This window comes from Oncorhynchus mykiss, chromosome 7 (assembly GCF_057628025.1).
Source record: "Oncorhynchus mykiss isolate SJ-2025 chromosome 7, ASM5762802v1, whole genome shotgun sequence".
In the NCBI taxonomy this organism is placed as follows: Eukaryota; Metazoa; Chordata; class Actinopteri; order Salmoniformes; family Salmonidae; genus Oncorhynchus; species Oncorhynchus mykiss.
This window is the reverse complement of record NC_143028.1, coordinates 25,973,962-25,997,636: the sequence shown is the minus strand read 5'-3', so window position 1 is coordinate 25,997,636 and position 23,675 is coordinate 25,973,962. Positions and strand designations below refer to the sequence as shown.

Sequence of the window (23,675 nt, the reverse complement as noted above, 5' to 3'; positions counted from 1 at the left end):
CACTTCTGACCCACTGGAATTGTGATAGTGAATAAGTGAAATAATCTGTCTGTAAATAATTGTTGTAAAAATTACTTGTGTCATGCACAAAGTAGATGTCCTAATCGACGTGCCATAACTATACAACCTAAGTGTATGCAAACTTCCGACTTCAACTGTTTATACTGAGATCATGTGACAAATCCTGTGACACTTAAATAAAGTCCACCTGTGTGCAATCTAACTCATTCTGTAACTTCTGAAGGTAATAGGTTGCACCAAATCTTATTTAGGGGCTTCATAGCAAAGCGGGTGAATGAATACATATGCACGCAGCACTTTTCCGTAGAATTTTTTGCACTTCACCAATTTGGACTATTTTGTCCATGTCCATTACATGAAATCCAAATGAAAATCACTTTCAATTAAATTACAGGCTGTAATGCAACAAAATAGGACAAAAGGGGAATTAATACTTTTGCACGGCACTGTATACTCCCTATATATAGCGATGTTAGTTTTACTCTTTATTGATATTTGTTATTCAATGTCACTATGTCAATTGTTTTATTTTATCTTTAACTCTGCATTTTTGGAAAAAATAACTAAGTAAGCATTTCACTGTTAGTCTGCAGCTGTTTGTCTACGACGCATGTGACAAATAAAATTGGATTTGGTCTGAAATGTTAAAGATAGCAGTATTACATTAACCGCATATGAAAGATCTCAAACAAATAGGAAACAATGACATTGGAGGTGTTTTGCTTTGTCCCAAGACTGTTGTAATACCCAATCAATGTCTTCCAGAAACCATGATTCACAGTTCCATCACTTACGTGGTGAAGAGCTTCAGTTTGGACTCGATACTTCTGTGCCTCATGCACATTCTCGTCAAGGCTGAGCCAATCTCTTTTGTCGCCCCTGGAAAACAATGGAACAAAAGACAACAAACCTATTAATTATTAACAAACCTTGACAACAACAATGCCATATCACAAGTGTGTTGAAGCAAGGAAAGCTAAGCATGGACTCAAATGACAAACCCATTTAAGAAGAATCCACAGCTTTTTCTATGCCATCATGGTCTTACAAAAGCTTCAAATGTTTATTTGCAACGTGCACAGGATACAACAGGTGTAAAACTGTACAGTGAGAGATCTTTCCCAACAAGGCAGCGATGATAATCAAAATAAAAGATACTGTGATAATAAAACATAAAAACCACACAGGAACTACGACGCGATTTAGAAACACGAGAATGAAAGTATATACAGGTCGATGCCTGTACCTTATTCAATGTGAAGGGGTACCAGAACGGTTGAGGTGGGTTTATACATTTAGGTGGGTTTATAAGTGACTGTTAGTAGGATCTAACTGTAAACAGAGCTGAAAAGTGAATGGTAGCAGGAGTATAAAAATACTGTTAATGTCAGGGCTCTAAAGAGCTACAATTTTACTTGAAAATGTGTCTAAATATACACACACAGTTGAAGTCGGAAGTTTACATACACGTAGGTTGGAGTCAATAAACTTGTTTTTCAACCACCACACATTTCTTGTTAACAAACTATAGTTTTGGCAAGTTGGTAAGGACATCTACTTTGCGCATGACACAATCCTGCAGGTGAAGAAGCTGGATATGGAGATCCTGGGCTGGTGCGGTTCAATATAGTCTACAATTATTAGGCCGATTGGACGTACTGCCAAATTCTCTAAAATGACCTTGGCAGAGAAATGAACATTAAATTCTCTGGCAACAGCTCTGCCAATTGCACATTACCTCAAAATTTGAGACATCTGTGACATTGTGTTGTGTGACAAAACTACACATTTTAGAGTGGCCTTACATTGTCCCCAGCACAAGGTGCACCTGTGTAATGATCATGCCATTTAAAATCAGTTTCTTGATATTCCACACCCGTCAGGTGGATGGATAGTCCTGGCAAAGGAGAAATGCTCACTAAAGAGGGAAAAAACTAAATTGTTCACAACATTTGAGAAAAATAAGCTTTTAGTGCTTATGGAACATTTCTAGGATCTTCTATTTCAGCTCATTAAACATGGGACCGACACTTTACATGTTACCTTTTATATTTTTGTTCAGTGTATATTTCTGCCCTATGGGACAAACAAAAATCTATTTCCTTAAACCCCTGCTGAGATATAGATGGTCACACTGCAAATTGAACATCAAATTATGACCTAGTATGTCTTCCTTGCATCATTAGGATGAGTCCAGTTTAATGATGAAAGCAAGCAACCCTGTTGTCAGTTTTCATTGCAGCAGCATCAGGTCCCCCTCTAAACTACTCATTAGGAGGTTAAAGACTCCAGCTATTAGCTCCATCAACCATATGTTTTTTTGACAGCTACATAAAAGAAAAATAAGAGGCTTGAGTGAGTGACAGACTTTCACTTCAATTGCTTGTCATATCAAGCTTAGACTTTCTGGACATCATTATCTAAGATATCCATTGAAGAAATCAGACAAATGGATCCTGCAAATAAAATGTGGTCCTGCTAACTCAACTGTTGCAGGCTAGATAAGTCTGGAAGCGGTCCACTGCAGCACTTAAAATACATTGGGTAAAATGGCACATCAAACATTTCACAGCACCAGATCTATTTCTGCAGGGGGCTGTTGTGATGTATAGAGCGAGAGAAATCACACAGGATCCAATGTGGCTTATCCAGCCCAGCCCTAAACCTTAGAGCCCTTGCCCTGTGCCTCTAACAAATAGGCCATTGTAGCATCCTGTCACTGAATATAGAGCACTTCCTATGAGACGGCCCAACTCACCAAGCTGAAAGAGAAGATAATACCCCTTTCTGTGATAGAGGAAAACAGTGTGTGTGAGTGAGTGAGATGAGGGACAAGGCAAGAGGACAGCGATTCTCCACAATCCCGAGTAGTGATATTCCTCCCTCCACCCTACCCCCTGGGCAGGACTGTGTCCATAGAAATATAATTTTGAAAGTTATACATTTTAAAAACTTGATTGCTGACATGCAAAACATTTTGGGACTATATCAACAATGGAATAATGAAACAAATACCAGAAGACAGTTTTGGTGTGGAATTAGCTTTTAAAAAGGGGAACGGACAGCATTTGAACTACTTTGCAGATATGAAAGAAACAGAATCATAATATCAGTCCAAAATATCAAAATCCCTGTTTGTGCTTCAAAACCAACTTCATAAGAAGTTTTAAAAATAGGTTCTATTTGACTCAACATTCCATGATGTATAGTAAGGCATTGTTGGCAGAATAGATGGAAGCTGTTCAATGCATGATTAATATAATTCACCAATACATTTCTTGGTAGTCCAAAATATATTGCTATCAGGTCATTTACGGCTGGCCTGGTTCATTGCTGCCTCCACCCAATAGGGATAGCACGGTTTCAGTTTCAATGACAATGTTTTTAACAAAAACAAACAACTATTTAATGTCTGGGAATGTCAATACAATGAAACGCGCAAGGGCAATAATCACAAGTCTGTCATAGCATGGCTAATAGGCAAGCACACGTGTCAAACAAGGAATAGGACACACATAATGAGTCAACAGTTGAGTCATCTACTTTATGAAATTGCAGCCTGATGCACACGCATCAGTGAATTCAACTTAACTTGCACTGCTTTCGTGTGTCCCGTTTACAGCGCGCAACAGAAGGAAAGTGGACAGACATGCCACTGCTAGTTAGGCTACTAAAACGTTGCAGTCTGGCTTTGGTTTTTATAGCTTTACAAGGAATAACCCAAAAACAAAACACCATGCAAAGGAGAAACATGTAGGCCTATTGCAGCAATATTTGCGCAGTAGCCTAGGCTGGCTACTCAACTACAACACGTTGAGTGCACCATACAGCAATGCTGCATTCAACCACACCGGTGACCCATTCAGTGCAACAACAAACATGTTTTTTAATTATTTGGATACTTTTTGATTCGGGTTGCAGCATATCATGCACATCTGCAAGCATAGCAGCAAAGGATGGACAAATGTGATCTATTTTGTTTTAATATTTTAATGCTACATGCACAGCATCCGATGTACAGAAGTGAACATTAGAGTCATTTTTCTAAAACAATGGCCAGTTTGGGTCACAGTCGCAAATATTTTTGTAAAAACAAATGCTATGTCTGGCCTGCGAATTCCTTGTGTTTTTTCAATATGACACTCCTGGGCTAGAGTATCTATGTTGCTAGCTCTTTATTTAGCAAGCTAAAAACAGAGCAGAACATTAGCTAGCTGCTGCGGGATGTAATTTGTTTTTGGCTACAGATGCACGTTTCATTTGGTTAGCTAACAAGACATTTGAATCGCTTCGCTAACTAGCTGTGCTGAACATCTCAGATGTCAATCAAATGGTTTTGGCATCGATCAAATGGTTGGGCAGGCACGATCCCATTCAGTTGTCAAAACGTGGGTTGGGACTGAACAAGTTTGAGAGAGTTTATCTAATGTCCCCTTGTTAGATTTTACCTCGTCTGGCTAGCATTAGCTGTTGATGTGCATAGGCAACAGAGAGAGAGTTTGTTTGATCAATAGGACTGTGGAGTAGGTGAACGTTGGGAGCCTACTCGCATATAATAAGAGCCAAATCAATTTTTTAAAATATCTATAAAGATATGAATAATCAAAAGATTTAAACGAGTAGAATTAACGAACCAATGAACCAAAGATGCGTGAGGGAGGGCCGAGCCAACTCACTCAGTCACACACTTAGCAGCCGAGGAGAAGGACAGCTGTGAAAACAGCATTTGGATGCATTTTAATGTAGACAATGTTAGAGCACAGTGTAGAATCTCTTACATGTCACTTTATTGAAGATTTTTCTATGTCTAGGTGTCTTCTGGACTGCTTTGAGCTCAGCGACAGACACCTCCGAGAACTTGGCAGAGGAACTGTTGAGTGGCAAGTAGATGGAAAAGTGGTCTGTTGTGTTAGCGACAATGCAGCTAACAATCAAAGCCACGAAAATTGGACCCGTCATCCATGTCTTGCCCACACAATCAACCTGATCATAAGAGATGCTCTGAATGTGATGAAGCCCACTGTGGACAATGTGAAAGCAGCTGTGGAATACTTCCAAAGGAGCAAAGTAGGTGCTGAAAAACTCAAGTCTACACAACGCCGGATGGGGAAGCCTGAGCTGAGGCCTAAACAAGACTGCACTACAAGGTGGAATTCAACATTTTATATGTTGAAGCTGTTTCTTGAGTCAAAAGGATGCCATTATCTCTACCCTGGCCATTGTCAATGCACCTGTTGATGCTCTGACCCAAGAGGAATGGGAGGTGGTGGTGGAGGTGTGCAGTTCTGGAACCCTTTGAGCAGGTCACTGTGGAGATCAGTGGAAAGAGGTACAGTAAGCAGTTATTACTACATCATTATTTAATCCAGTATTATATATGTATATGAGCAGTGATGAGAATGAAGTATCAGTAGACAAAACATGAACCTGAACTAATAAGTTACTGTTCTCTCTTTTCAGCTATGCGACAGCCTCAAAAATGATACTCATGTGCAAGGGTCTGCAGCGAATCATAGCCAGCCGACAGAGAGAAGCAAATGTAACCACAGGACATGTGACAGAATTGATGGACACCCTATGTTCATCAACGGACAGGAAGTTACACAGAATGGAATATAATAACGTGCTATCAGAAACCGCTGCACTTCACCCCAGGTTTAAGAAGTTAGCCTTCAGTGATGCCAGAGCGATTGATGAGGCTCTTGAAGAATAAACTCAGAGGCAGGGAGGGACAGCCCCAGCAGTCAGCTGGCTCAGGCACCAGGAAGAAGAGGGATCAGATGGAGTAGAAGCACCAGCAGTAGTGCCACAAACATCTGCTGTTTGGATGCTGTTTGAAGAGAGAGCTACTGGGGATGCAGCATGAAGGAATCCCTCAGTAGATGCTATAAATGGCGGTCCGATCCTATTTGGAGGAGTCCCTCCAAAGACCTGCAGCTCCTCTGAGCTGGTGGAAGAACAAGGCCTCTGTCTACCCACAGCTTACTAAAGTCATGTCAGGGAGACTCTGCAGTGGCCACATCCGTTCCCTCTGAGGGTCTTCTCGAAAACGGGACAAGTAATTACTGAGAGAAGAAACCGCATCAGCCACTCGAAAGTGAGGCAGCTTGCATTTCTGAATGCAAATTTCTCATAAAAGCAAAATATGGTCAGCATTGCTGTGCTGCTGGTTATAACATGGCAATGAAGGAGAGAAGAGAGGGACCAGTCTAACGTTTTAAGTGGAATGCTGCAGTTTTGCACATTGTTATTTATTTTTCTTTGATATGGTGCCATATTCTATTATGTTGTTCAGATTGTATTCGTTTTGAATTGTTACATTTATATGCATTTTGTTTATATACAGTGCCTTGCGAAAGTATTTGGCCCCCTTGAACTTTGCGACCTTATGCCACATTTCAGGCTTCAAACAAAGATATAAAACTGTATTTTTTTGTGAAGAATCAACAACAAGTGGGACACAATCATGAAGTGGAACAACATTTATTGGACATTTCAAACTTTTTTAACAAATCAAAAACTGAAAAATTGGGCGTGCAAAATTATTCAGCCCCCTTAAGTTAATACTTTGTAGCGCCACCTTTTGCTGCGATTACAGCTGTAAGTCGCTTGGGGTATGTCACTATCAGTTTTGCACATCGAGAGACTGACATTTTTTCCCATTCCTCCTTGCAAAACAGCTCGAGCTCAGTGAGGTTGGATGGAGAGCATTTGTGAACAGCAGTTTTCAGTTCTTTCTACAGATTCGATTAGATTCAGGTCTGGACTTTGACTTGGCCATTCTAACACCTGGATATGTTTATTTTTGAACCATTCCATTGTAGATTTTGCTTTATGTTTTGGATCATTGTCTTGTTGGAAGACAAATCTCCGTCCCAGTCTCAGGTCTTTTGCAGACTCCATCAGGTTTTCTTCCAGAATGGTCCTGTATTTGGCTCCATCCATCTTCCCATCAATTTGAACCATCTTCCCTGTCCCTGCTGAAGAAAAGCAGGCCCAAACCATGATGCTGCCACCACCATGTTTGACAGTGGGGATGGTGTATTCAGGGTGATGAGCTGTGTTGCTTTTACGCCAAACATAACGTTTTTGTTGCCAAAAAGTTCAATTTTGGTTTCATCTGACCAGAGCACCTTCTTCCACATGTTTGGTGTGTCTCCCAGGTGGCTTGTGGCAAACTTTAAACAACACTTTTTATGGATATCTTTAAGAAATGGCTTTCTTCTTGCCACTCTTCCATAAAGGCCAGATTTGTGCAATATACGACTGATTGTTGTCCTATGGACAGAGTCTCCCACCTCAGCTGTAGATCTCTGCAGTTCATCCAGAGTGATCATGGGCCTCTTGGCTGCATCTCTGATCAGTCTTCTCCTTGTATGAGCTGAAAGTTTAGAGGGACGGCCAGGTCTTGGTAGATTTGCAGTGGTCTGATACTCCTTCCATTTCAATATTATCGCTTGCACAGTGCTCCTTGGGATGTTTAAAGCTTGTGAAATCTTTTGTATCCAAATCCGGCTTTAAACTTCTTCACAACAGTATCTCGGACCTGCCTGGTGTGTTCCTTGTTCTTCATGATGCTCTCTGCGCTTTTAACGGACCTCTGAGACTATCACAGTGCAGGTGCATTTATACGGAGACTTGATTACACACAGGTGGATTGTATTTATCATCATTAGTCATTTAGGTCAACATTGGATCATTCAGAGATCCTCACTGAACTTCTGGAGAGAGTTTGCTGCACTGAAAGTAAAGGGGCTGAATAATTTTGCACGCCCAATTTTTCAGTTTTTGATTTGTTAAAAAAGTTTGAAATATCCAATAAATGTCGTTCCACTTCATGATTGTGTCCCACTTGTTGTTGATTCTTCACAAAAAAAATACAGTTTTATATCTTTATGTTTGAAGCCTGAAATGTGGCAAAAGGTCGCAAAGTTCAATGGGGCCGAATACTTTCGCAAGGCACTGTACATTTAAAAGTTATATTTAAATGCAAATATTTTTCATAACAAACCAAAGCATTTTTAAATACATTGTGGTTAAGGTAGAGTATGATTTCATTTAATAATTTAATTAGAATGGTGTTAAAACAAATTTATAGTAAAACTATCGCAAACTGTTTGAATTTAAAAAAAAATATATGTATTGTATTTTTTTTCAAGTGCCATTTGGAAGCCAAAAGAGCAGTGTCTTTTTGGTGAGCTGAGCCGTACGAGCCGGCTCACTGAAAGAGCCGGAATGCCCATCACTACTGTGACGTTCCCAAATGTAAGAGGACTACAGTGGTATTTACATAAATCCATTCAGGTGCATTTTGTGGCTTTTGGCAGATGCATTCTAATGATCTAAAGTCACACTGTTGCTACTGCCTGGAAACATACAGTCCAGTAAAAAGTGAATGATGGCAGGCCCGTGTGGCAAATGTCTTATTTGCATATAGGCCTACTGTAGCTCTGATTGGCTATGGTGTACCAGTCTGCGTAGACTCCAGTCTTGGACAAGACAGGTGTTTTTAATTAGGTTTTATTTAGCGCAGTGTCTATTCAATTTTCCAAACGCACTGCAGTTTTTCCACTCTATATTGCTATAGAATATTCACAAATGTTTTACTCTACGTCGTTCCAAAACATGGCCATAGAATATCTTAGTACAAGTAGTCTTGTCAGAATATTTGTTTTTAACTATTTAAAAAAGGGCAATTTTTCCTGGGGGTATGAATGTGTCCCAGTCATCCCAACTCTAATCCCTGCTAATGCTGGATCACCTGGGCCTCTTGCTGGCTCACTAAGGCAATTAGTAGCCCTCCACACAGCCTCCACTGGCCACCCCCATCAGAGAGGTATGGATTATGACAACCACACAGACCCTCCTTAGTTTACCCACGCCAACTTTCACAACAAGGCAGGCTGGCAACAGCTGCAAAGGTTAAAATGGGTGCACATGAACTCTATGATCTTGTGAGATATTTGTTACGTCAGACAAACAGTATGATAAAGTAGCGTGTTACGTTCCCCAGCAGGAAAACCAAAAATGTTGCTCAAACAGAAGCGGGAACTAACAAAGAGTCACTGATCAACAAACAAACCAGGTGGGGTTTTAGGAGGGGCTCCCGAAAGACACTCATGGGGGTGTCAACTGAATGTCGACTAGCAACAACTACTAGAACCTAAAAATAAAATCATGGGGGTGTCTTTTTAGGTTCTAGTAGTTGTTGCTCGTCGACATTCAGTTGACACCCCCATGAGTGTCTTTCGGGAGCCCCTAAGAGGTAAACAAAAGAAAAACAAACTTAAAGACAGGAGGCAAACCAAAAAGTTGGAGCAAAACAAAAAATCACATAAAGGATTGTTTAGAACAAAAAATAGGGAGCACCAACTAAAAGGTGTTAACCCTCATCTATCAAGACAACTGGAGCACCTGGGCCAGCACAGGTGAAACACCTTCCCACTAATGAGATGGCAACCAGCACAGGTCTAAAAACCAAAACCTGTAACAAGCGCAAATGAACGCTTTTTTTGACCAGGCCTACTTATCATTCAAATCCTCCTAAGACCATGCGTTGCAGCTTTGGTCGACAAATGGTAATACCCATAGCATCATAGCAATGCAGTTTGTCACAGGTGGCACTTTATAGGACATTGAACGTTTGTTTAATGTGAAACTCTCCTGGGAATAAAAGGATCAGTGTTCTGAGAGAAATCAACACCAGCAGAGGGAGACAGTATTGCTACAGTCACTTAAGTATTCCCTGGTCTTCAGTATGTTTTATTCAAGTCTGGGAGATCACATTGGATTTCTTACAGAGGTCTGTGAGTGAACCTGGGCATCGGCACAACATAAGCAAATGAGTTAATTGCTGGGGAAAACAGTTTGCTCTGTGAAATCACATCAAGGTAATCCGGCGCCATCAAACTGAGGGCGTGCATGACAAAAGACACTTGTTTGAGGAGAGAAGCAGACGTTTTGACAAACCAGTGCTGCAGTCAAAACGTCTGTTTATTTTGGCTGGTAGGACAGTGCGGAGGTAAAAAGTTCACTCAGGGTTAAGGAACCAACTGAATGAAGACCAGAAACAGACAGACTTCTGCAATAACCTAAACAGAGATGTCACTGGACTTCAAACTGCCTACATTCGATGCTGACATTTTACCCAAAACAGTGAGGGGTGCAAAACAAGAACAAAACACAGATAGGCCGACAAATGCCTCATCCCATTCTCTGCACATCAAGTCTACGGTCTCTAAATGCCCATGTGTGTGTGTGTTTCCGGTGGGGTGAACAGTGTCCCATTCATTAACTAAGTATGTGCAAATGTGACAGTGCAGTTCACAGGTTCATTTCGCACTTGGCCGAAATGCTTTGCACTCAGAAACATGTTACTAGAGCTGAGCCGATAAAACTGAAATTATTGTGAAGACAGAACCAGCCACTTAGAGGACATTTGACTTATCTTGATAATTACAATAAGTAGCCTACACTAGAGAAATGTGAAATTTAAATGTAAATCTGCAAATATAGGCGATTGCTAACAGGACAATTGATAGCTACGACATTCCAATTAATAGTTAGTACTTTTAAGGATAATACTACAAAGTAAATGGAGGTATACATTAACATATATATTTATTGTTAGAGAATAATTCAGTCAATTTATCGTGATTAGGATTTGTCTATCGCACAGATGTACACCTCACCAATTGTGTGGGAGCACTCAGTCCTCAGTACTAGAGAATAAGAGGATGCAAATTACCTACTGAGAAACAAACATTTGAATTTTGAGGATGAGCAGAGGCTAGCCTGGTGGGTAGGGAGTGACGTGCACACTAAAACGCCGACTAAGCTAGGTAGCAGACTCAGGTACTACAGTGTCAGTAATATCAGTCAGTGTATCGTCGCACACATCTTATGCTAACAGACAATTCCAATAGTTCATGTTCTTCCTTCTTCCTCTAGTTTAGTTCTAATGTAGTGGTGCATCGGCCTACCTGTAGAAAGCGATGGATAAACAGACAGCCTGCTGTTGGGACCGTACAACACCATATGTTCTTATACCATCAGCATCCTTTAGCTCAACATCGAAATGTGCTTTTGAGTCATGTGGAAATTCTCAATGCATGACTTATCTAAAATGGTGACATTGGATTTCATCAGGTTTCTCAGGTTTATTAAACACAGATGATTCACATCCTTACACTAATTTGTGTTACTTTGTCTGTTTGATCCCTTTGTTTGAAAAGCCTCTCAAATCAAATTTTATTGGTCACATACAAGTGTTTAGCAGATGTTTTTGCAGGTGTAGTGAAATGTGTGTGCTTCTAGCTCCGCCAGTGCAATAATATCTAACAAGTAATATCTGACAATTTCACAACAAATATCCAATACACACAAATCTAAGTAAAGGAATGGAATTAAGAACATATAAATAATGGACGAACAATGTCAGAGAGGCATTGTAGAATAGAATAGAGTATATACACACACACACACGAGTAATGCAAAATATGTAAACATTATTAAAATGACTAGTGTTCCATTTATTAAAGTGGCCAGTGATTTCAAGTCTACGTACAGTTGAAGTTGAAAGTTTACATCCACTTAGGTTAGTCATTAACTCGTTTTTCAACTACTCCACAAATTTCTTGTTAACAAACTATAGTTTTGGCAAGTCGGTTAGGACATCTACTTTGTGCATGACAATACATTTTTCAAACAATTGTTTACAGACAGATTATTTCACTGTATCATAATTCCAGTTGGTCAGAAGTGTAAATACACTGAGTTGACTGCCTTTAGCTTCACTAGGGTAGGGGACAGCATTCGGAATTTTGGATGAAAAGCGTGTCCAAATTAAACGGCCTGCTACTCAGGCCCAGAAGATAGGATATGCATATAATTAATAGAATAGGAGTTAAAATAATGTCTGAGTATAACAGAACTTATTAGGCAGGCGAAAACCCGAGGAAAATCCAACCAGGAAGTACTATTATTTTGAAAGGCCGTTTCTCCATTGAAAGCCTATCCACCATACAAAGACTCAGTTCACAAGCTCTATGGCTTCCTCAACATGTGACCAGTCTTTAGGCATCGTTTCAGGCTTTTACTCTGAAAAATGAGGGAGATACAGCACTCTCAATCAGTGGCCTGTGGACATTTCCATTCATCAGCCATGAGTCTGATCATGAACACACCTTTCTTGTTTCTCCTTTCCTATTGACAAAGCTTTTGTCCATTTGAAATATTGATTATTTATTATTTACATCGTTTGGCATGTTTATTAACTTATTAAAAAAAAAAAAAACTGTCTGGAATTAGTGCACGCGCCTTCTGCATTCGGATTACTGGACAAAACGCACAAACGAAAAGGAGTTTTTTGGTCATAAAGAGGGACATTATCGAACACTTGTCTATAATGGAGACCTGGGAGTGCCACCAGATAAAGATCAAAGGTAAGTGATTAATTGTAATGCTATTTCTGACTTTGAATCCTCTCCTTGCTTGGAAAATGGCTGTATGGGTTGCTGTGGCTAGGAGCTGACCTAACAATCGCAAAGTGTGCTTTCGCCGGAAAGCATTTTTGAAATCTGACTCAGCGGTTGCATTAAGGAGAAGTTTATCTATAATTCAATGCTGAACACTTGCATCGTTTATCAAAGTTTATGATGAGTATTACTGTTATTTGATGTGACTCTCTGCACTTTGTTTGTTTGAGACTATGCATTTCTGACCGTAACGCTCCAGTGTAAACTGAGATTTTTGGATAGAAATATCAACTTTATCGAAAAAAACATACATGTATTGTGTAACATGAATTCCTATGAGTGCCATTTGATGAAGATCAAAGGTTAGTGATTAATTTTCTCCATTTCTCTATGGTAAATAATACCTGTATGTTTGAGGAATTTTAATTATGGGATTTCTGATGTTATGAATTTGGCGCCCTGCAATTTCACTGGCTGTTGTCGAGGTGGGATGCTAGCGTCCCACTTGTACCAGAGAGGTTAAACAGCTTGGAAAATTCCAGAAAATGACATCATGACTTTAGAAGCTTCTCATAGGCTAGTTGACAACATTTGAGTCAATTGAAGGTGTACCTGTGGATGTATTTCGAGACCTACCTTCAAACTCAGTGCCTCTTTGCTTGACAACATGGGAAAATGAAAAGGAATCTGCCAAGACCTCAGAATTTTTTTTTTTGTAGACCTCCACAAGTCTGGTTCATCCTTGGGAGCAATTTCCAAAGGCCTGAAGGTACAACGTTGATCTGTACAAACAATAGTATGCAAGTAAAAACACCATGGGACAGCCGCCATACCGCTCAGTAAAGAGACGCGTTCTGTATTGGTGTGAAAAGGTCAAATCAATCCCTGAACAACAGCAAAGGACCTTGTGAAGATGGAGGAAACAGGTACAAAAGTATCTATATCCACAGTAAAACGAGGCCAATATTGATATAACCTGAAAGGCCGCTCAGCAAGGAATAAGCCACTGCTAAAAAAAAAACATAAAAATAAAAGACTACGGTTTGCAACTGCACATGGGGACAAAGATCATACTTTTTGGAGAAATGTCCTCTGGTATGATGAAACAAAAATACAACTGTTTGGCCATAATGACCATTGTTATGTTTGGAGGACGAAGGGGGAGGCTTGCAAGCCAAAGAACACCATCCCAAGCGTGAAGAACGGTGGTGGCAGCATCATGTTGTGGGGGTGCTTTGCTGCAGGAGGGACTGGTGCACTTCACAAAATAGATGGCATCATGAGGAAGAAAGATTATGTTGAAGCAACATCTCAAGATGTCAGTCAGGAAGTTAAAGCTTGGTCACAAATGGGTCTTCCAAATGGACAATGACCCCAAGCATACTTTCAAAGTTGTGGAAAAAGGGCTTAAGGACAACAATGTCAAGGTATTGGAGTGGGCATCACAAAGCCCTGACCTCAATCCTATAGAATATGTGTGGGCAGAACTGAAAAGCATGTGCGACCAAGGAGGCCTACAAACCTGACTCAGTTACACCAGCTCTGTCAGGTGGAATAGGCTAAAATTCACCCAACTTATTGTGGGAAGCTTGTGGAATGCTACCTGAAACATTTGACCCAAGTTAAACAATTTAAAGGCAATGCTACCATTGAGTGTATGTAAACTTCTGACCCACTGGGAATGTGATGAAAGAAATAAAATCTAAAATAAATCAATCTACTATTATTCTGACATTTCACATTCTTAAAATAAAGTGGTGATCCCAACAGACCTAAAACAGGGTATTTTTTACCAGGATTAAATGTCAAGAATTGAAAAACTGAGTTTAAATGCATTTGGCTAAGGTGTATGTAAACTTCCGACTTCAACTGTATATAGGCAGCAGCCTCTCTGTGCTAGTGATGGCTAATTAACAGTCTGATGGTTTTTCCAGTCTCTTGGTCCCAGCTTTGATGCACCTGTACTGACCTCACCTTCTGGATGATAACGGGGTGAACAGGCAGTGGCTCGGTGGTTGTTGTCCTTGATATTTTTGGCCTTCCTGTGACACCGGGTGCTGTAGGTGTCCTGGAGGGCAGGTAGTTTGCCCCCGGTGAAGCGTTGGGCAGACCGCACCACCCTCTGGAGAGCCTTGCGGTTGCAGGCGGTGCAATACCAGGCAGTGATACAGCCCGACAGCATGCTCTCATCTGTAAAAGTGTGTGAGGGTTTTAGGTGACAAGCTAAATATCTTCAGCCTCCTGAGGTTGAAGAGGTGCTGTTGCGCCTTGACTACACTGTGTGGGTGGACCATTTCAGTTTGTCAATGATGTGTACGCCGAGGAACTTGAAGCTTTCCACATTCTACACTACTGTCCTGTTGATGTGGATAGTGGGGTGCTGCTCCCTCTGCTGTTTCCTGAAGTCCACGATCATCTCCTGTTTTGTTGACGTTGAGGATATTTTCCTGGCACCACACTCCCAGAGCCCTCACATCATTGTTGGTAATCAAGCCTACTACTGTTGTGTCTGTAAACTAATGATTGAGTTGGAGGCGTGCGTGGCCATGCAGTCATGGGTGAACAGGGAGTACAGGAGGGGGCTGGGCACGCACCCTTGTGGGGCCCCAGGGTCGAGGATTAGCGAAGTAGAGGTGTTGTTTCCTACCTACACCACCTGGGGTGGCCCGTCAGTAAGTCCAGGACCCAGTCGCACAGGTTGGGGTACAGACCCAGGGCCTCAAGCTTATGGTGAGCTTGGAGGATAATATGGTGGTGAATGCAGAGCTATGGAATGAACAGCATTCTTACAAAGGTATTCCCCTTGTCCAGATGGGATAGCGCAATGTGCATTGAGATGGCGTTCTATTGGGGTGGTAAGCAAATTGGAGTGGGTCTAGGGTGTCAGGTAAGGTAGAGGTGACATGATCCTTGACGAGTCTCAAAGCACTTCATGATGACAGAAGTGAGTGCTACGGGGCGAGAGTCATTTAGTTCAGTTACCTTTGCTTTCTTGGATACAGGAACATAGGTGGACATCTTGAAGCATGTGGGGACAGCAGACTGAGATAGAAAGAGATTGAATATGCCCATAAACACAACAGCCAGCTGGTCTGCACATGCTCTGAGGACGCGGCTAGGGATGCCGTCTGAGCCAGCAGCCTTGCGAGGGTTAAATATTTTACTCACATCGGCCACGGAGGAGAGCCCACAGTCCTTGGTAGCGGGCCTCTGATGAGTTCGATGGGGAAAACGCTGTCATAATGTACATTGTGGCATACTTGCTCTAGTGTAGTGCAAGTTGGCAGACAGACACCAAGTCGACAACACCCTTCTTTAACATTGGGGCTGTAGTGAGAAAGGAATGAGCACATGTCCAAGAAATGCCCTCCAGATGGTGTATAAAAGCATTTGAAGTGACAACTTAACTAATTCCCAATGTTGCGACTGTCTGCAAAACACATGGAAAAATACACAGTATGGGATACAGAGCTTGACAACGGGAGGTTTCTCTTACAATAGCCCCACAACACAACAGGGTGGGTGAAATTGGAGCCAGCCCCCTCTTCCAAAAGGGGGAGGAGTCAAGTGTAAACCACAAGGGTTTGGTGCTGGATTAGGGGAGGCCTGGTTTGGGTGTGTCTGCAACTGTGGGGGCAGGAAAACAGCGCAGGACGGAACAGGTTGGTAAAGTAATGCTTTGCCTGCAACCTGGGAACAGGTGATGAGTGCATAGTTAACGAGAGGAAAGATGGAGAAAGAGGAGACGCCGATCCCTTCATAAAGGTTGCACATGTCCTAACACCTAGGACCTAGGCAGTGAGGTGGATGGCCAAGCCTTGTTATTGGGGGGGAAGCTAAGCACTTCATCCAACTGGCATACATCAACATTACTCAGTCAGACAAGCCCTGGGGCACGATGGGTGTAGCCCTGCACTTGGAGCAGTTGGGGAGGGGATAGGCTACACCATTCACACCTGAGTCACACTGCACAATAGCATAGGAATGGTACCTGCAGCACAGCCCAGACATGTCAGGTCCTGTGTCTAAATTCGGAGTGGTGGTGGAGAATAAAGATACCGCAACGAGAGATGTGTTGCATTTGAAATGTTAAGGGTTCAAGTAACTTTTAGCAGTATTTAAAGCTACATTGGACTCTTAAAATTGTTTAATACTGAGACGCAAATAGTTATACAAGACCCTTTATCAGTCCTGCAATTAGACAATTAAATGAATAATTTTCTATTCAGATCTGCCAGTCAAGCTTTAAGAGCGAGGCACCAGTGTGAACTGTGATCAAATAAGTCGTCGTGGGCCAGGTTGTGTGTCATTCTTCATTCACTCCCAGATGCATATTCTGAGAGTCAAATTTAATAGCCCTGACATTTCTTAAATAAGCCTGTCCATAGAGCATTAATATACATGTATTACCGTCGGGACACAATTCACTGTATTTCTGACAAATGCACACAGTGATTAGGGATTGCATGCAAATGTTTCCCGCCAGTTAAAATATCCCAATATAGCTGAACTCACTATGGAATTTAAAAATGTTTATATTACATAAATATATTAAACACAAATAGGTTACAAAAAATACTTGCATTAGCGAAACCAAATACTCCCAAGGTTGTCTATATTGAATCCTAGTTTGGGAAACACAATTATGGTACTTTAGAGTGGTTATATAAAAACACAGCCAGGCTTAAATTTTTTGGGGTAAAATCAGTTTTTGAACCATAACACTCAAGTCATACAGACAAAAATGAACAGTGGGTTTTTACTGACTTTTGTGCTTGACGTGTCCTCCATTAAAACATTTTCTCAATTGTTGCCTGAGGTATTAACAGTGATAAGGGGCTGATATGGATTGAGGGGTAAAAACAGAGGATGAGTCCCAAATGGCTCCCTATTCCCTACATATTCAAGCATGTCTCAAAATAATAGTCTATAAAATATAGCAGCACTACAATTACAACAAAATACTTGTCTTTATAAAATAATTCCCTCCAGGGCTCGAAAATAAAAGGGAGTTTCAAAACTGACTCTGGGACAGTTCTGGGATGACAGAACCACTGCAAATAAATGTAAAAAAGCTAAATGAGGCTGATGCAACAGAGGAGCCCATTCAGCTTAACATTTTCATTTAGGACATGACTCAGGAGAACAATCTCCTGGCCGTAATGCACCATCTCACCCATTTACATAAGATTTGTGAAAGGGTCCAAATGAACAGGGTATGTTCAAGTAGTCAACTTACTCCAAGGAAAGAAAACATTTCCAACAATTTAATTTCTTTCCAATTTCCTTCGTCATATCGCCAGGCATAGAGAGAGCATTTCTGTCAGCGTGTTCAACGCAGCATTTCATTCGCACAGCCCTGGCCTAACAAATATTACGAGACATGCAAGACTGAGCTGCGACAGAAGGGAGAGGTAGGCTAGTCTGTAGCTCCAACCGTATTTTCCCCTGAAACTGTTCCTTTCTTTTTCATACAAGATTCATGTCGGTAAAAAAAGCAAATTGTATTTTTTTTAAGTGGAATTGCATTTTCTCCTGCGTGGGTACACATCTACACTACATAGTTAGAAGTATGTGGACACCCATTCAAATGAGTGGATTTGTCTATTTCAGCCACACCCGTTTCTGACAGGTGTATAAAATCGAGCACAGCCATGCAATCTCCATAGACAATCATTGGCAGTAGAATGGCCTGTAATGAAGAGCTCTGTGACTTTCAACGTGGCACCGTCATAGGATGCCACCTTTCGAACAAGTCAGTTTGTCAAAATTTCTGCCCTGCTAGAGCAGTTTCGGTCAACTGTAAGTGCCGTTACTGTGAAGTGTAAACGTCTAGGAGCAACAACTGTTCAGCCACGATGTGGCAGGCAACACAAGCACACAGAACGGGAAAAATAGTCTTTCCTCGGTTACAACACTCAGTACAGAGTTCCAAACTGACTCCAGAAGCAACGTCAGCCAAAGAACTGTTCATTGAGAATCTTCATGAATTGGGTATCCATGGCTGAGCAGCTGTAGACAAACCTAAGGTTGCAAGCGTCGACTGGAGTGTTGGAAAGCTTGTCGCTACTGGTCGCTGGAGCACTGGAAACGCATTCTCTGGAGTGATGAATCACACTTCACCATCTGGCAGTCCAACGGACAAATCTGGGGTCGGAGGAGGAATAATGGTCTGGGGCCGTTATTCATGGTTCGGGTAGGCCCCTTAGTTCCAGTGAAGAAAAATCTTAACGCAACAGCATACGATGACATTCTAGACGATTCTGTGCTTCCAACTTTGTGTCAACAGTTTGGGGAAGGTCCTTTTCTGTTTCACTATGACAATGCCCCAATGCACAAAGTTCGGTCCATACAGAAATGGTTTGTCGATCGGTGTGGAAGAACTTGACTAGGTTGCTGAGCCCTGACCTCAACTCCATTTAACAAGTTTGGGATGAATTGGAACGCCGACTGCGACCCAGGCCTAACACCAACATCAGTCCCCGACCTCACTAATGCTCGTGGCTGAATGGAAGCAAGTCCTCGCAGCAATGTTCCAAAATCTAGTGGAAAGCCTTCCCAGAGGAGTGGAGGCTGTTATAGCAGCAAACGGGGGAGCACCTCAATATTAATGCCCATGATTTTGGAATGAGGTGTTAACGTGCAGGTGTTCACACTGGAAATGATCTCAAATGAGCACAAGAAATGCAGAACATTTAAATGAACAGTATAAAACAATCAGAATGGAGAAAGACCCATTAAAATGACTTAGAATGTATGTGCTGCCACCCTAGGGTCACACATACTACTCAAAGCAAATGTAGAACTTATTTTTCAATAACAAAATACCGTCCACTTTTTTTTATTTTATTCCATTCCGTGGTATGTTTTGACCATAATCGCCCAGCCATAACAGCCGCTGCTAAGCTAAATAAATAGGGAAAATACTCAGCCATAAGAACTTGAAGTGTGACCTGGCTGGAAGTGACCTGATGCGTTTCCTTTTGATAAAGGCAACCAAAGTAAATTGAAAACCAAACTATGAGACTGCACATGGCCACAGTCACTTTGAAGCAACATTTTTGATGGGTAGATCCCGATTCAGGGGGCATCTTCAATGGAAGATGGAATTAACGTAAGCTAATTCTAAATAAAACAGCGTCATCAGCAAAGCACCATCACACCTCCTCCTCCATGCATCATGGTGGGAACCACACGTTGTGGAGCTCATCCGTACACATACTCTGCGTCTCACAAATTGTGAACTTATTTGCCTACCATCGGACATTCCTCGTCTGTCCCCTGGTCGACATCTAAAATGGCACGCTACACCCGATTAATTATAGTGCACAAATTTTGATCAGGGCCCACAGGGCTGTTTACAGGTAGTGCATTTGATAAGGAATAGGGTGCCATTGTGGATACACATCACCAGGTTGACCTGACACGACACTTAGGTGTGGCAAGGAAGTGATTTGGATATTTAGTATGAGATTATCAGGTCCAGCACCTGTGACAGACACATCTCAGATGACAGAGAGACTGAATCAATTGGCCACTAGCTAGATATCTAAAAAAAATATTATACTTAATTAATTTTGAATTTAAATCTCAATTGATATAGATTGATCTAGCGTGTAAACTAAAACAAGATAAAAAAAAAATATTTAAGCTGAATATTAACAATTTATGAAGATAGACATATCTTGATATTTTGTCATGTTTTCAAAGTGATCATCTCTAGTGCATATAGTATCTACAAAAGTTTGTGAAACATTATCTTTCTTAATTTAGCTTTATCAGGTGTTTTTTGTATGCTTTGTGATTCTAACTAGGCTGCCCACCTAGCTGACGGCACTCAGCGTTTCAGATATTTTTCAAACGGTAAAAACATATCTTTAACAGAGTAATACCTAACACCCTATTGGAGTGGTTACATAATGATTTTATGTGCATATACAGTTGAAGTCAGAATTGTACATACACCTTAGCCAAATACATTTAAACTCAGTTTCACAATTCCTGACATTTAATCCTAGTAAAAATTCCCTGTTTTAGGTCAGTTAGGATTATTTTAAGAATGTGAAATGTCAGAATAATAGTAGAGTGATTTATTTTAGGTTTTATTTCTTTCATCACATTTCCAGTGGGTCAGAAGTTTACATAAACAATTTAAAGGCAATACTAAGAGTGTAACTTGGGTAGCATTCCACAAGCTTCCCACAATAAGCTGGGTGAATTTTGGCCCATTCCTTCTGAGAGAGCTGGTATAACGAAGTCAGGTATTTAGGCCTCCTTGCTTGCACATGCTTTTTCAGTTCTGCCCACAGATGTTCTATGGGATTGAGGTCAGGGCTTTGTGATGGCCACTCCAATACCTTGACTTTGTTTTCCTTAAACCATTTTGCCACAACTTTGGAAGTATGCTTGGGGACATTGTCCATTTGGAAGACACATTTGCGACCAAGATTTAAACTTCCTGACTGACGTCTTGATGTTGCTTCAATATATCCACATACTTTTCTACCTCATGATGCCATCTATTTTGTGAAGTGCACCAGTCCCTCCTGCAGCAAAGCACCCTCACAACATGATGCTGCCACCCTCGTGCTTCACGGTTAGGATGGTGTTCTTCGGCTTACAAACCTCCCCCTTTTTCCTCCTAACGATGGTCATTATAGCCAAACAGTTCTATTTTTGTTAAATCAGATCAGAGGACATTTCTCCAAAAAGCGGCCTTTCAGGTTATGTTGATAAAGGACTCATTTTACTGTGGATATAAATACTTTTGTACCCATTTCCTCTAGCATTTTCACAAGTTCCTTTGTTGTTGTTCTGGGATTGATTTGACCTTTTTGCACCAAAGTACATTCATCCCTAGGAGACAGAACGCGTCTCCTTCCTGAGCATTATGACGGCAGCGTGGTCCCATGGTGTTTATACTTGCGTACTATTGTTTGTACAGATGAACGTGATACCTTCAGGCACTTGGAAATTGCTCCCAAGGAGGAACCAGACTTGGAGGTCTACAAGAGGCACTGAGTTTGAAGGTAGACCTTGAAATACATTCACAGGTACACCTCCAATTGACTCAAATGATGTCAATTAGCCTATCAGAAACTTCTAAAGCCATGACAATTTTCTGGAATTTTCCAAGCTGTTTAAAAGGCACAGTCAACTTAGTGTATGTACACTTCTGACCCACTGGAATTGTGATATGGTGAAGTGAAATAATCTGTCTGTAAACAATTGTTGGAAAAATGACTTGTGTCATGCAAAGTAATGTCCTAACCGACTTGCCAAAACTATAGGTTTGTTAACAAGAAATTTGTGGTTGAAACGAGTTAATGACTAACCTAAGTGTATGTAAACTTCGACTTCAACTGAACCATCTGAAATATTGTATTAAAGTAAACTAAGTGATGAAAAAGTTGCAAATTGGGATATTATTTTTGGACGATATGTATCGTTTTTACAATATCGCAATATTATTTGTACCGATATTTTCCCTTCCTAGCTTGTTCTCCATATTTCTAAATAATGAGTCAATTTGTTTTCAGCACTTTACTTTATTATCATGACTGATTAAAACTTCTCATATTTCTCTTGTCCCTCTGCAGCAGACATACGGTGAGCAGTATATAAATCGCAATACATATAGAATCATGAGAATTACAAAACATATCAGCACCAAAGCATTGTGAGATCGTATAGTGAGGTCCCTGGCAATTACCAGCCCTATAAAGTCATGTGAATAAATGGTTAATACAGTGCCTTGCGAAAGTATTCGGCCCCCTTGAACTTTGCGACCTTTTGCCACATTTCAGGCTTCAAACAAAGATATAAAACTGTATTTTTTTGTGAAGAATCAACAACAAGTGGGACACAATCATGAAGTGGAACGACATTTATTGGATATTTCTAACTTTTTTAACAAATCAAAAACTGAAAAATTGGGCGTGCAAAATTATTCAGCCCCTTTACTGAAGTCTGAAATGTGGCAAAAGGTCGCAAAGTTCAAGGAGGCCGAATACTTTCGCAAGGCACTGTAAGTGATAAGCAGTAAATGGGCAAAAGCGTCGGGCGGTGAAAATGACCCTATGCAACCACATTAGCAAGCTAAAAAAATAAGCTAGGTCAGCATCAGATAAGAGGGGATGTGGAAGCTCCTGCTGTGTGCAAAACTAGATCAAGCTGAATATAGGCCTCTGGAAAAGGCCTGATGCAACTTCCTCATTATAGTCACCACTACTTCCCCTAATAGGAACAACTTACTCCTTCCATATTTAACAGACTAAGTCCTGCAATTGTTTGTAGTGTTTTATGAAGTTATAATAAACATAAAACATTTAAAATGTTCCTTTTTTACTATAAAGAGAATATTATTATTATTTTTATGTCATTGGTTTTATTTGACACCAACAGTGAAATCGAGCCTTCCATGCAAATGTGGTATACAGCAACCCTTCATCTAATTGCTTAATGAAAGACGGGGGGAGGAGGGCACTCCACCAATGTCTTCAGTTTGAACTGAGATATTCTTCAGCCCGCAAATAAGTCTCAAATACATCAACAACCTTCCAGGTAATGCTATCCCTGTCCAAATCAATCTGTATGACCGTAATTAACTATCGACATGGATTGAGCAGACTCGTATGAGTGTATAATACCTAAAAAACTGAATAATTGTTTTTTCTCCAGGTTCGTCTGAGCGATTTCTCATGAGGATGCCAACATTTCATTTCCTGCGACATTGAGAGGCTTGTCAGTAGGGCATGGCAGGCTGGTAATGTGGTCTGGCTGATCAGCAGTGCGCAGCATTATCAGCTGGGCCAGGCTGGGATGTGGGTCAGTCAATGGAAAGGGGAATGGGCGGAAGGGATGTCCACTGTAGTCAAGAATTGTTCTCCAACTCAGTTTGGGGACAAACTTCCTCTCCTGGTAGCTTAGCTCCATCCTGAGGCACCGTCAAAAAAGGCGACAGACACTCCCACACACTTCACACTGAATGGACTTCGTCTGGTTTCCTGAACGGCCTGCCTGCCCGTCTATCCTTTGAAAGGAGTGCGTGAGCTTTCCTCTCCAGTTCATGCCGAGTAGAATCATCCTCAGTAAACTCACTCCACATGGCCACTCTCCATGGACTGCCCTAAACCGTCTGCACCACCTGAAAAGAGGCATGCTACTTAAGCCAAAACA

General features: G+C 41.1%; 1 protein-coding gene across 7 annotated transcripts in view; it reads right to left on the bottom strand.

Moving 5' to 3' along the window:
• Positions 1-23,675, bottom strand: part of LOC110527647 (protein MTSS 1) — a 120,901-nt gene that overhangs the window by 66,573 nt on the left and 30,653 nt on the right. For all 7 annotated transcript variants that reach the window (XM_021609059.3, XM_021609060.3, XM_090240579.1 and 4 more), the window contains exon 4: positions 816-900. In XM_021609059.3, the coding sequence (XP_021464734.3) occupies positions 816-900 (85 nt within the window). The remainder of the gene's footprint in view (positions 1-815; positions 901-23,675) is intronic.